This window comes from Scomber scombrus, chromosome 4 (assembly GCF_963691925.1).
Source record: "Scomber scombrus chromosome 4, fScoSco1.1, whole genome shotgun sequence".
NCBI lineage: Eukaryota > Metazoa > Chordata > Actinopteri > Scombriformes > Scombridae > Scomber > Scomber scombrus.
The window spans coordinates 16,662,598-16,676,753 of NC_084973.1; the positions used below are offsets into that span (position 1 = coordinate 16,662,598).

The window sequence follows — 14,156 nt, forward strand, 5'->3', positions numbered from 1 at the left end:
CTACTTGTTGAACAGAGGCTGAAAGATTAGTTCATGCAGAAGTAGCAAAGTGAGCTTGAAAAGTATCCGTTGAATGAAAACCAAAAGTCCAAACTTAGTATTCATGAAGCAAGCTCAGAAATATTGATTAATAAGTTCCTTAATCAGAAAATATCACATGTGCAGTCGCAGTCAATGGAAATTAAAATTTTATTGCAAAATTATCTTTTTAAATAGACAGTGACAAAAATGGCAGTCCAGTGGCACATTATTTCCTCTGTAAGTTATGTTCATGCAAGAATAACTAACTCAGAAGTTGCTTAACATACACATCAGTGCAACAGTGTATTATACAGTAAATTAATCAACAGTATAGCCTATACAGAGAATTAAAAAATGCTCCTTCAAAATTAAAGTGCTTAAAATGCTCAAACTCTGGAACAGCTTCACTTCTGATAAAGTATATTTTGCTAACAACTTGAAATGTTGAATGTAAAGCTTAATGGAGTATTTTTATTACTTTGACCTCAAGAATGTGAGGAATTCACATTCTTACATGCATTCAATTATAGTAAGTAGGTTCCTGAGGATCTCTTAATTGAGTTTTGATGTACAAACTGTCATGCTGCTGCTAACAGGACAGCTTAGTTACTGCTCATCCTCAAAGTCATCTGTGCAGTGGGAGGACAGATCAGGACAGGACAGCTGATTGACAGCTCAGTCTCGGTGTTATCTGTGCAGTAGAGGTGTGCCAGCAGATAGCAGTGACGCAGACGTGAAGGGGGAAGGGCTATAAAGCCTCTCTGCTCCTCTTCCTCGCTCACAGACGTCCCTCTGTCAGCCCGGGTAGTGATTGTGTGTGTTTCGTAACCAGCCGTAGTGTCTCCTCTCTCCTTTCAGCCGGACAAATGGCAGCGGTCAGGACTCTCAGGAAACTGTGCCAACACACCCAGCATCAAGTTTGTAAACTGCACACGTCCGCCTCGAGGTGAGTACGACCACGACCTCATCAGAGATCACTTCATGCCATGTTGGGCGCATTATCTCTCCTTAAATGAGCAGCTTTGTATGTTTGTAGCATATACGTCTCTTTTGCCGGTTCCTCCAATATTCTTGGTAAATGAATGAAGTGGTGCGTTTAGTGGTGAGGTTTATTATATTGTATCGTACTGAATGTCCGCAGTTAGTCACATTTTGGTGCGCCCCTAGCGTCATGCCGGTAACATTGCAGCGGGCGGCTGGCTGATGAAATCGTTCTGAGTGCTTGCACCCTGTGGCTCAAGGAGCCAGGTTTCGGATGGAGACCGAGGTGTTGGTTTCCACACAAGGAGGAGACATGCATATGTATAGTAGCCATTCTCTCCTGAATGACACCAGATCGAGTAACAATAGCAAATATGCTGCAGAAAACGTATATGCGAGGACGAGCCACTACATTGATAGCAAATGTGCAGCAGCATCCCGTGCAGGTATTTATTGGAAATGTGCTGAGTGCAGCATGACTGAGAAACATAATTAACTAATTTTCTACACACGCCTAAAAAATACAAACCTCACGTGGCCCTTGCACATGATCAGCAGCTCCAGATGTACAAGATGGACTATTTAAAACTCCTGCCATGTCATGTACATGAGTTATTACAACATAGATATAACTTTTAGTACTGATCAATTGAATTTTATTTTTTAAAAACATAATTTGAATCAACCACAAACTAGCAATTGTGTGTGTGTGTGTGTGTGTGTGTGTGTGTGTGTGTGTGTGTGTGTGTGTGTGTGTGTGTGTGTGTGTGTGTGTGTGTGTGTGTGTGTGTGTGTGTGTGTGTGTGTGTGTGTGTGTATATAACATTGTATTACACATAAACTTAACTTGCTTTACATTAAAATGCATACATCAAAAGTAACACATACAAGAAAAAAAATGTTTCTGATCATTTAGGATGTGGTGGGTCCCACTTAATGTGGGCTACTGCTGAGCTCATGCATTTAAAAAGAGAGCTATTCCTCTCAGCAGACCAGCTCTGTATTTGTAATAGGGTAAAGAGCAGTTTGCCTCCCCCTGATCTCGACTCATTTTCTCTGGGACCTGGTACACTGGCCCCTTGGTCTCACTCCATTTCCCCCAAAGATGTGATACTTTCCTGTGAAGTTTAATTAGTTTTGGCAGAATAAAAGGATGGTTACATCACTGTTGATGGCTCATTACTCCTCAGATATTAGATACTGTTTTCTGTGTTTGTTGTTACATAAGAGGTGGCATTTTTTAAATTTGGATGAAGTCCCAACAGGTTATATAGTCATACAGTGAATCATTCTGTACGTCAGTTTTAACCATGAGGTTGTACAAATTCAGGCACATATTCTTGTTCTTCTCTCCAAGTAACAGTGAGTTTGTGATTGAACATAATGTGACACCACAGGACAAGTGTTCATAAAACATGTGGCCCAGTCAGGTGGGATCATGCTGTGTCTAATTTTAGAGGCTAGAATTGGTACTTGTCCAGGCTGAAAGGCTGAGATTGATTACAAGTTTCTGGTGTCAGAAGCCCCTGTTCATGGACAATCACGAGGCCATGTCCAGTAGATGTGTGGCCTTAGATTAATACTGTGAGGACTATTCAAGTCACTGTGTAGAAATAATGTTAAATTACTGCTACAATTTTGATTTAAATTCATTTTTGCTTCATACAGATAGTCAGTATGGATACAAATAAACATCTCTGGCATTCATGAAGTTACTAGAAGAAGTTGCATAGATAATAAGTATTAATTGATTGAAAACGTATATAAGAAGGTGATAAGATATTACCTGTGGAGTTGCACAGGGGTAAGTATTAGGCCCCGAATTGTTTATTTTGTATATAAATGACCTACATAGGGTATCAAGGATATTGAAATTTGTTTTATTTGTGGACAACAACAATATTTTCTGTTCTGGTGGAAATTTTCAGAAGCTTTTGAAGATGGTCACGAGTGAAATGAGTAAATTGAAAATATGATTTGACACAAGCAAATTATCATTTAATTTGAATAAAACAAAACTTCTATTGTTTGAAAACTGGAAAATAACCACTCTCATACCAGTGATGATAGCCTATGTTAACAGAGAAAAAGTATATGTTTATTTTCTGTGTGTGACATTGCACCACAATATTTGCTGGAAACCTCATATAAAATATGTGCAAGCAAAATTGGTGTTGTGGCTCTGGAAAAACAAGCCACATTCAGGATCATAAAGCATTGTACACTCTGTATCGTTCACTGTGAAGGTATGGGGCAACACCCACAAAAGCAACTTACACTTAGTATGCATAGTATTATGACTACAGTAACACGCTGCTAAAATTCACATGCTTTTAAGTTCAGGGTTTTTGTGGAATTTAAGACTGTACAAAAAATGCTCCAAACAACAAACAATTTACTTCCTGGTAACATTCAAACATGTTCTTAGACAGAGGGGGGGGGGGGGGGTTATAACTACAGAGGAAAGTTTAATTAATTAATAAGTGTTCACACCATTTTTAAAAGTATGTGTATATCAGTTTGTGGGGTGACTTTTTTGGAATGATCTGGATGAAGAAATCAAACAGTGAAAATAAGATGTACAAAAAATAGTCTCTGCAAGGTACAGAAATGAGGAAGGGGAATGTAACGCTCACTAATGGTGACGTTAGTGGGGTTTTTCTGTTTCACAGTTTTGATTTCTGTATGAAGAAGTTGATCATAGCAGTTTAGTCGACACTGAGGCGGATAGTTGGACTATGTGAATCTTAAAGTTTATGATTAGGGGTAGAACTAGACAAGCTTGTTGTTTCTTCCTTCTCCTTTTTGGACATGAAATGTTTATCAATGTTGCTTGTTGAGAGTTTGTTATATTGTTCATTATATTGGTTATTTTTGTTTTATTTCTACTGCAGAATCATAGCTTGTTAATAGTTTATAGTTTTTCTTGACCTGATTCTACTGTCTGTGCTTATCAACCCTCAGGCAAGAGGCAGTGGTCATCTCAGGAAAGAAACTAGCACGGCAGATTCGGGAGGAGGCCCGGGGCGACGTGGAGAAATGGGTATTAGCTGGTCACAGAAGACCCCATCTGAGTGTGATTCTCGTTGGAGAAAACCCAGCCAGTCACTCCTACGTCCTGAATAAGACACGAGCTGCAGCTGATGTTGGTAAGAAAAATCACACATCGTGTTCTCATAGGCATAAATGCAGCATATTTAGAGTGTAAAAACAAAAGAACAAATGCTCGCCTGTGTTTTGAGTTGTTTCGCTGATCCTCTCCCACAGGAATCTCTAGTGAGACAATTCTCAAGCATTCAGACATCAGTGAGGAGGAGCTGTTGGACTTGATCTTCAAACTCAACACAGACCCCCGTGTGGATGGCCTGCTGGTACAGCTGCCTCTGCCAGGTATAGACAGACCTGAACAGTGTAATAGAAAGATTGACGAGTACACAGAGTCATGTCTTTGTAGAGTGGCTGTTTTGTGTCATTAGAGCACAATTTACCCATCTGCATGTTATTCCTGGTATAATGTATTCTATTTGTTAAAGGCAGAACACCTGCAGTATGTGTGCTTGAATACGTTGCATTTGTGAGCTTTTACAAACTCAAAACATTGAGATCTTGTTGGCCTGACTGTATCTCCTCTTGGCTTCCTTACAGAACACATTGATGAGCGCACAGTCTGTAATGCAGTGTCCCCTACCAAGGACGTGGACGGCTTCCATGTAGTCAATGTAGGTCGCATGTGCTTGGATCAGTCCACCATGCTGCCTGCCACTCCCTGGGGAGTTATGGAAATGATCAAACGCACAGGTAACAGGAGTGACCGCGTCCTTCCTCATAGGGTTGAAAAGCTGCAGGACAAATGGTCTAAATGAAATGTCCGAATTCTTGTCTTCCAGGTATTCCTACTCTTGGGAAGAACGTTGTAGTGGCAGGACGCTCTAAGAATGTGGGAATGCCCATTGCCATGTTGCTGCATACAGACGGCCGTCACGAGAGACCTGGAGGTAAGATCACTGAATGTGTGTGTGTGTGTGTGTGTGTGTGTGTGTGTGTGTGTGTGTGTGTGTGTGTGCATGTGAGTTTCTCCACATTTCAAAATAGAGGGGATTACATATATAGTATCTTTACTTTCTGTTTCAGGTGATGCCACAGTCACCATTTCTCACCGTTACACTCCAAAGGAGCAACTTTGCCAACACACTAAAATAGCTGATATCATCGTTGCTGCTGCAGGTTTGTGTCACTGTTCATTTTCCTGCATCGGACTATAATTCAACAGTTTAAATCTTGTATTTCTTGAGTAAATTTGAGTTTTCTAACTGTACTGTGTGTTCACTGAATTATCAGGGATTCCAAAACTCATTACAGCCGACATGATCAAAGAAGGTGCAGCTGTAATTGACGTCGGAATAAATAGAGTGCAGGACCCCGTCACTGGGAAGGACAGACTGGTTGGAGATGTGGATTTTGAAGGTAAACCCGGACAATGAACATGATTTCTACATGGACATACTTGGTGACTTGGGTGTCTATAACTTTGTAGTGTTTCTGTCCATACTCAGGCGTGAGACAGAAGGCAGGCTACATCACCCCAGTGCCTGGAGGCGTGGGACCCATGACTGTGGCGATGCTCATGAAGAACACCATCAAAGCGGCTAAAAATGTTCTGCTGTATCCCCCAGAGAGGATCCGCATGGCGGCCGTGTCCTAATGGGGCAGAGCAAATCCCAGCGACACATTCCACCCACCCCAAACACTACCCCACTCCCCGCTTTTTTCTTTTCGTTTTTTTTAAAAGCTTGGAGCAATCTGATGAGCTCCCTTGCACACGGACTAGAAAGATGATAGCTTTAAAGCTCTGACATCTTTAACCTTCAAGTCCAGAAATGTTAGACTGTTACATTCACTAATGCAGCTGCATGTCTTATGTAACAGGGTTTTCAGTATTTATCATTTGCAATGTATTTCTTTGAGCTTTTGGGGTTTTAAAGAATCTTGAAAGGTGGTTTTATTTATTGCTTCAATGACATCATATTTAAACATGAAAGGAAGCAGGTCACAGTATTTAACTCTATGCTGGTTTAAGCAGTCAAAGCTGAGCAATTGGAGGACTGTCTGTTGTGTTACTTTCTATTAGTTTAGCCTTATGTACCAAGAGTGATAAGGGCTAACATCATCAGGAACAAGTAGCTATGTTTATCAACATACAAGCTTTAAAGATTCACAATTGCCTTTGTAAAAACTTTGAAATAAATATTACAAGTATGTTCTCACATTGATGCTTTCTGTGCACACAAACTGTCTCTTCCTTTACAACAATGACCATAATATTGCACGCTCTACAGTGTCAGATTGACTTTGATGCCCTTTTTCCAAATATAGCTCAGTTCTCTGGAGCAGCTGGGGCACTATCAATATAAATTATAGCTTCTTTGCACTGGTGTTACATAACAAACCATTCCTACCGTCACCTTGTGATCCAACTGTCTGTAACTGACACGTAAAGACATTCACAGATTGCTAGTTAGAGTTTGGTCTCTCAACCAAATTTGACACCTTTCAAATGTTCAAATTTCCATTATAACAGACAATTTTATTCTACACCAATACCTGGTTTTCCAATCATATCCAGGATCATAATCTCTCTCTCTCTCTCTCTCTCTCTCTCTCTCTCTCTCTCTCTCTCTCTCTCTGTCTCTCTCTCTCTGTCTCTCTCTCTCTCTCTCTCTCTCTCTCTCTCTCTCTCTCTCTCTCTCTCTCTCTCTCTCTCTCTCTCTCTCTCCCTCTCTCTCTCCCTCTCTCTCTCCAAGACCCTTATCAACAAACAATTAATACGGCTCCATTCCTTTAACTCACTGACCCACTTTAAAATGACTGGAACTTGGACAACAACATTAGATTGAATAATGTGAGCCAAATATTTGATGCACTTAGAACTGTCAGGGGTAGACAAAAGGTCAGATTCTCCTACTTGCATCTGTTTATAAGTCCCTGAGGTCTTTTTAGGTAATTTAAACATTCTCATTTAACCTTAAAGGGCCCCTAACCCTTAAGGGGTAGATAACTTCCCCTTGATTAAATCTTTTTCAGTGCTATGAATGGGAACTTGGGTCTACAGGGATGACATATGTAGGGTTTTTTACTTGAGATATACAGGCACATGCAATATGCACCACTTGGATTTATGTCATTGCTCCGAAAGACTAGTACTTCAGTGTACCAAATGAAATATACTTTTTACTTTACTACCTTTATTTAACATATATAGTTTAAGTTAGAATTTATTTACAGAATTTTAAAATATACAAAATGTATGAAAAACAAATTAAAATATGTGTATGTTTTATAATAAACCAGTCATTTCCAACCTTTAGGCTTGTGGGCGTCTCAAACAAAGTAGAGTATTAAAAACTGTTCATTTTGACTAAATTCACAGTAAGTTAAAGCTAATCATATTGGGTTTGTTTGTTTTGCAGCCTAATGTGATGGCCATCATTTGAACATGTTGAAACAAATTGCAGATTGCTCAGTTGGTTGATCAACAGAAATCAGACAGACACCAAACACAACTCTGATAATGAATTACCTTTAATCTTCAAAGTCAATCATCTAGGTGAAATTCAAAAAACATCATCTGGCTCCAGCTTCAAAAATGTGAGGGTTTTCTGCTTTTCACCGGGAATTATAATGGGAACTGTATTTGAGTTTTGGACTGCTGGTGATCCCTCGTCATTGGTTTTGGCTCTATAGTGTGAATGATTCAAGCAAAGAGTACACTTTCCTCCTGAATATGTAATTGAACTTATTGAAAATTAGTTTCCAAAAATTGTAGCTGTAGTTTATTTTAGCTGATAATAGATATTGGATAGTAAATATTAATATCATGACGGTCACCTCCCTTATGAAGAGGAATATTATGGATGATTTCCAGATGAAGGGAGTACACATGTTGACAAAAAAAGGTTAAAGAGATCACAAAGTGGATACATGTGTACCTTCTGGCCAAGCTCATCATTTAGGTCATAAAGGTATAAAAGACCATTGTTTAAAAAGACTGATCAGAGAGCTGATCAACGGTTAATGTCTGCCTTTGACTTTGACTAATTTCTCGCCAGAGGCCGTGTTTATCAGTAACTCTTGCGAGTTCAGGGTAAAAATATTCTAGACCACAGAATTTTGCTCTCATGCTCTGAGGCCTAAAAGTAGTGAGTGACATCCACCTGTGAGATGTTGTGCAGCTTATTTCAGCTGCTGCAGTTTCTTACAGTTCCCCTTAACTGTACTTTTTGTAGTAAAAAGTAAAGTGTATTCTTTTTATTAAAGCATACACACAGATTACAAAATACAATGATGCATTTCCCTTAATTCTGTAACAGCAAAATGTTGACATTGACTTCTGTCAGCAGACAATCTACAAACTTTCCAGTTCATAATTTAAAACCTGCAGCGCAAAATTGGCTGCAAATTAATGATGATTTTGATGAAAAGTAGATTAAACATGCAGTAACTGGGACAGGATCTATTCATTAAATTTCTCCAAAATAAGCATGCTGTCTTCTTGCAATAAAGGATGCAATTTGTATAGGTCTGCAGTGAGCTGATACTTGTTGGCCCCTCTGATCTCATTATTCAACCCCTTTGCAGCTTGCTTGCATCTTTGACCAGTAGATATCATTAGCATTTGATGACAGGCAGCACCCACATACTTCCTGTAAATGCATAAATGTGAAAACCACAAACACCATTTTTATGAGATGTCTCCTTTTGAAGAGTGCCAACAGTCCTCAAAGGGGGTCATTTCTTCATCTGCAGCCAGAGAGGTATCACTTTGTTCAAGATGCGATGCTATTTCAATGGAACTCTGCTGAGGAGCGTGCTCCCTCCTCTATTGGTAACAGAGTTTATTTTGGGAATCCTCTGCAATGGTTTAGCTCTCTGGATCTTCTGCTTCCACCTGAAGCCCTGGAAGAGCAGCACAGTGTTGCTCTTCAACCTGGCAATGGCTGACTTTCTGCTCAATTTTGCTTTGCCTTTCCGTGCCAGCTACTACATCTCTGGGATCAAGTGGATGTTTGGAGATGCTCTCTGCAACATCTGCCTCTTCATGTTGGCAATGAACCGCCGTGGAAGTGCCTTCTTCTTGATGGCTATCGCTCTGGACAGGTACATGCGTGTGGTGCATCCCCATCATCCCATCAACTATTTGAGTGTCTCCAAAGCCATGGGTGGAGCAGTTGCACTGTGGTTGCTCACCATTTCCATGAATGCTCATCTCTTGTCTTTGAAACACATCAACACGACCTACTGCGAGAGCTTCATGGTTGACACTAACCATAATCTCACCTGGCATAAATTTGAGTTTGTGTTTTCCTTCTATATACCTTTGCTTGTGATTCTCTACTGCACAGTACGCATTATTGGCCACCTGAGAGGGAGACAGCTGGCGCAGCATGCAAAGATCAAGAAGGCTCTGTACTTCCTCATAGTGGTGGTGGTGCTCTTTATTGTTTGCTTCCTCCCGAGCAACATCACACAACTGCTGATTTGGATCAGGACCCAACAGGCAGTCAACACCCTCCATGAATCTGAAGTCTGCCCAGCCCTGGAGGACCTGACCTCTGCATTTTACATCACCATCAGCATGACCTATCTCAACAGCGCGCTGGATCCTGTGGTCTACTACTTCTCCAGCCCTGTCTTCAAGAAAATCTGCAGGAAAGCTCTTAATCTGTCCCAAACAGAAGCTATTGAAAGTGCTGAGAAGAAAACCAAAGAAACAGGCTCTCAGTCGCTCAGCCAGCTGTGATCAAAAAGCCACAGTGATGTTATATTCACTTCTCTTATGCAGTAGTTATCAAGTGTATGTTAACCGCCCTTTTATTTGCTTTTGTGAAATATATACGATTATAAAGCGAAATATTTTGTGAAAAGATGCTACTTCTACCTTTCTATATGCACCTTTCTAAATACTGTTTTTGCAAAAAACATAGGCTATCATTGCTTAACTGTGAAATAATTTATGTTGTTAATGTTTCATCCAGACACCAACATGAAACTTACAAACATCCACTGTTTTGTTGTGTCATTGAAGTCTATGGCATTAATCAGACTCTTTTCATACTTATGACCTTATGTGCACATTAGGGCCTTGTTACTATCAATATAATAAAAAAAATGTATCTCCTTGTTCCTTACATTTACAGTTCAAAAAAATATGAGAATGCTTATCTGAAAGTTGGATGATTTCTTCTTGTGGCCTGTGGGTTATTAGCTTCAGATATACTTGTACATGCATTTTCGTGAAAAAATGACTGTGTGGATTTAGTCACCCATCATTCACACTGAAAGCACATTTGAAGGGGATCTTTTAATAGTCAGTATGAACAGGATGAATGATTACAGCGAGGAAAACCTGTTAAGTGTTTATATGGATACCTGACTGTTGTTGAGAAATGTGAACCTATCCTTTAATCCGACAATAAAGTAAAAAATGCGTGAAAAGGGTGATTCTGTATAATCATTTTTGTCCGTTTTGCTTAATTTCAAGGGCGAGGCCTTTTCTTGTAACACACTATGTTTTTACTTAAATAACATTTATTTATAAAAAGTTATCCGTCGCTGGGACGATTGAAACCAGCTGAGGGAGGAACTAGGAACCAAAATCGGGCGGAAGGAAATCGGAGACGGGCTCACTTCCGTCAACTGATGTTTGCAATGGCTTCAGCAGCCACACTTTCTTTGTAGCATGGTGTGTGGGTTTATCTTTATCCCCGGGTATTTGTGTCAGTGATGGACCGCAGCAGATCTCAGGACAGAGCCGACAGGCTGAAAAAACACGACAAAAAGAAGAAACGGAGACGCTCCTCCTCTTCTTCATCGTCGTCGTCCTCCTCCAGTAGCAGGAGTAGATCAAAGAAAGCAGCTCATAAAGGTCAGGTTTGATTTAACCAGCATTAACAACACATGTCTCATTACTGCATGGGTGATTAACTTCTGTGTCTCCACTTCAGATGTGAAAACACATAGAAAGAAGCGCAGAAGAAGCTCCTCTTCTCCCTCTTCCTCGTCCACCTCCTCTCCTTCGTCTTCTTCCTCCTCCTCGTCAAGCGATGAAACCACGAAGAGGAAGAAAAGTAAAGCGAAGAAAAAAAAGCTGAAGAAGAAGGCGAAGCTGAAGAAACAGCGGAAAAAGGAAAAGAAAAAGAAGAAGGAGAAGGAGAAAATGAAGAAGAAAGAGGAGAGGAAGAAAGAGGAAGTGTTGTTACCCTGTCCTCCTGCAGAGAAACCTTCATCTCACCTGGAGGTGTGGCAGAGTGATGAGGGAGCAATGGAGCTCGGGCCTGGTGGGACTTCACATTTACTGTATTTTAATATGGCTGATAATATACCGATAATATATCCTTATAATATACTGATACGGTAATATACTGAGAATATACTTATTATCGATAATATACTGATAATATACTTATCGATAATATACTGATAATATATCCTTATAATATACTGATACGATAATATACCACAACAATAGCCTACAACAAAGAAAGCTACGTGTGTGTGTAATCTGATCGTTTTACAGTAAAAATAAGATGTTGGCCGTATAACAATATAAGTATTGAACATTGTTTGATTATTTTTGTTTCTTTACAGACATTTTTGTTCATAAATGTAAGTGCTATAGCAGACAGATGATATATGTATTTAATTCATTCGGTTGTTTTCTTCTGCAGTCATGACAGATGAACAGAAGGCGCGACTCTCCACTAAGAGGCCTCTCACCAAAGAGGAGTACGAGGCCAGACAGAGTGTAATCCGCAGGGTGGTAGACCCTGAATCAGGACGCACCAGGTAAGACTGAGCCACATACCCCTTTTTACACAGGCCACAGGTTACAGGCCACTGCACGTGAGTTTAAAGGAGCAGTTCCACCAGTATTTAGATTTACAGGATCCCCAAACATTCAGCTGCTTTACCTGTTTCCATCTCAGTCTAATTTCTCCTGAAGGACAAATATTTTTATCTATTTTACCCATAAATCACACTTTACATACATAAGCTCTCCTGCATATTGTTTTCTTTTTGGATGTTCACCCCAGTTTGTCACTGACTCAACTTTTTTTTTTTTTTTTTTTTAGAGCTGTCAAAGTTAATGCATTAATAGCGCTTTAAGGCAAATTCATTTCAACAGCGTACATTTATTTAATGTGCAATGAACGCGTGCACGTTCTGTCGACCCTTGTCCCGGCCTGTAGTTTGGAAATAAGGAAGCGATTCAAAAGTAAAATTTTGGATAACAAGCAGAGTCTCAAATACCAAACATACAGCTCGCCAAAGGTGTGTGTGTGTGTGTGAACGGGTGAGTGAATGTAACTAGTTCCTAACTGATAGCAGATTTTTGGAGCATGCAGTATTTCATTGTTCTGGATTGTTTCAATAATAATAAACATACATTTGCATAAAGCAAGCATATGTGTCCTCTCTCATGTTGATGGGAGTATTAAAAACTTGAAAAATATTATTTTAAAGTACTTTCAGAAAAAAAATAAAAATTTTGCAATAAATATTTTCATCAATTAACAACCCTACTTTAAAAAAAAGGGAAAAAAGTCTTTTAAATGAGCACTTTTCCCCCGTTTTCTTCCAGACTGGTGAGAGGAGAGGGGGAGATCATTGAGGAGATTGTCAGCCGGGAAAAACACAAAGACATCAACAAGGTAACAAGAGAAACTATTATCATTTTAGTGAAATATACACTGTAACCTTGTATGTAACTGTGAGCTCTTGTTCATCCTGCAGCAAGCCACCAAGGGAGACGGGAGCTCCTTCCAGAAAAAACTTGGACTGAACAGGTAGAAGTGGCGGTGATCGCCTCCAGGAGGACAACTTCATAAACTGAGACTACCAACTCAAGAAGAGCCTGCTCAGACTGCTGAAAATCCGTGACATCAAATGAAGCCATTTGAAAATATTTGCCAAAAATGCATATTTACTGTGCATTTTATATGAATGATTCTGTTGCCTGTGATTGAACTGTACAGCAGAGAATGTACAAAAAAACAGGGGGTGTTTACTCTTGGTGCACACTAATGAGTTGAATCTATATGAAAGCCATCATCTCCTGTTTATTTGCCTTATTAAATCTAGTTCATCACAGAGGAGATGCAGAGTAGTTGGTGGTGGATTTGAATGTGTTAATGGAGATCTTTTTAAAGGAGCAGCTCAGCATTCATCACCTGGTGTATGCGTTGATTGATGCATATTTATTATGTCCAGATGATGTCTGATGTTTTGACTGCAAACAATCCAACCACTCAAACAGCTTCTTCATTTGAAATGAGTACATTTTGCATCTGCTTTATATGAAACAAATGAAGAAGCTAATTTAAGTCTTCAGTATCCTTCCAGCCTTTTTTTTGTAATATTTTGGCTCTGTACACAACACCCACTCACAGGTGTCTTCTCACTTTCACATCACACTTTGTTTCTGTTTGGAGCTCTAATTAAATCTGCATTCAAGTGAACTGATCCCAGAAAAAATAAACAGGTTATTTGCAATGAAATCGCCAATGATTGCATTTTCTCTTTGTTTCTGTGTTAGTTTTCATGACAGCATTCCGATTTAGATAATGGAAAAAAAGGCCACAATTACTTAGTAGTTCTTTATATGTTCTTTATACACTGTACATAAAAACACAAGTGAATGGATAAAATGAAGTTATCCAAAAACCTACAAGATACACACCCTGTACAATGAATTTTTTTCCAAGGTATGTTGAATGTGTGTAGATATATATATATTTATTATATAAATAGACACACACAATGGCATATAAATGCTGACTGTTGACATAACAGCTGCATTAACCCAGGGGACAGAGCTTGAGACGGTGATGAGTGGCCTCATGTTTTCCTTTGCACATTTCCCTTAAAGTGAAAAGAAACCAAAGCCGTTTAAAAAATATTATGGCCTTTTCCTATTTCCAAACAGCAAACAGTCATTTCAGGCGTGAGCAGAGTTCATTCTAGGCCTCGCAACACAATGGTCAATTTAAGGCAGAAAAGGGGAAATGTAAGGCCTCTGGTAACGCGTGTGTCAGAAGCAGAATTTAAGCGAGTGTCTGCCCAGAGGTATCCGAACTTCACAGATAACTGCACCACCT

At 39.6% G+C, this 14,156-nt stretch overlaps 3 protein-coding genes across 3 annotated transcripts; all 3 read left to right on the forward strand.

Moving 5' to 3' along the window:
- Window positions 1-806: 806 nt before the first annotated feature.
- On the forward strand, window positions 807-6,272 carry mthfd2 (methylenetetrahydrofolate dehydrogenase (NADP+ dependent) 2, methenyltetrahydrofolate cyclohydrolase). The gene is made up of 8 exons (XM_062417556.1): window positions 807-967; window positions 3,967-4,151; window positions 4,270-4,392; window positions 4,648-4,800; window positions 4,890-4,997; window positions 5,134-5,226; window positions 5,341-5,466; window positions 5,556-6,272. Exons 1-8 carry the CDS (start codon window positions 888-890, stop codon window positions 5,702-5,704), a joined length of 1,017 nt encoding a protein of 338 aa, XP_062273540.1. The 5' UTR covers window positions 807-887; the 3' UTR covers window positions 5,705-6,272.
- A 2,558-nt stretch (window positions 6,273-8,830) lies between these two features.
- LOC133979605 (hydroxycarboxylic acid receptor 3-like) lies at window positions 8,831-9,799 on the forward strand. Its single transcript, XM_062418153.1, has one exon. The coding sequence runs from the start codon at window positions 8,831-8,833 to the stop codon at window positions 9,797-9,799; it is 969 nt and encodes a 322-aa protein (XP_062274137.1).
- An 888-nt stretch (window positions 9,800-10,687) lies between these two features.
- Window positions 10,688-13,556, forward strand: arl6ip4 (ADP-ribosylation factor-like 6 interacting protein 4). Its single transcript, XM_062417752.1, has 5 exons — window positions 10,688-10,924; window positions 11,004-11,336; window positions 11,727-11,844; window positions 12,641-12,710; window positions 12,793-13,556. Exons 1-5 carry the CDS (start codon window positions 10,783-10,785, stop codon window positions 12,847-12,849), a joined length of 720 nt encoding a protein of 239 aa, XP_062273736.1. The 5' UTR covers window positions 10,688-10,782; the 3' UTR covers window positions 12,850-13,556.
- The last annotated feature ends 600 nt before the right edge of the window (window positions 13,557-14,156 follow it).

Coding starts and splice junctions, on each gene's coding strand:
- mthfd2 (XM_062417556.1), top strand. CDS start 888: ATGGCAGCGGTCAGGACTCTCAGGAAACTGTGCCAACACACCCAGCAT. Junction 4,393..4,647: donor GGTACAGCTGCCTCTGCCAG/GTATAGACAGAC, acceptor GCTTCCTTACAG/AACACATTGATGAGCGCACA. Junction 5,467..5,555: donor TGGAGATGTGGATTTTGAAG/GTAAACCCGGAC, acceptor GTCCATACTCAG/GCGTGAGACAGAAGGCAGGC.
- LOC133979605 (XM_062418153.1), top strand. CDS start 8,831: ATGCGATGCTATTTCAATGGAACTCTGCTGAGGAGCGTGCTCCCTCCT.
- arl6ip4 (XM_062417752.1), top strand. CDS start 10,783: ATGGACCGCAGCAGATCTCAGGACAGAGCCGACAGGCTGAAAAAACAC. Junction 11,337..11,726: donor AGCAATGGAGCTCGGGCCTG/GTGGGACTTCAC, acceptor TTTCTTCTGCAG/TCATGACAGATGAACAGAAG. Junction 12,711..12,792: donor AACACAAAGACATCAACAAG/GTAACAAGAGAA, acceptor TTCATCCTGCAG/CAAGCCACCAAGGGAGACGG.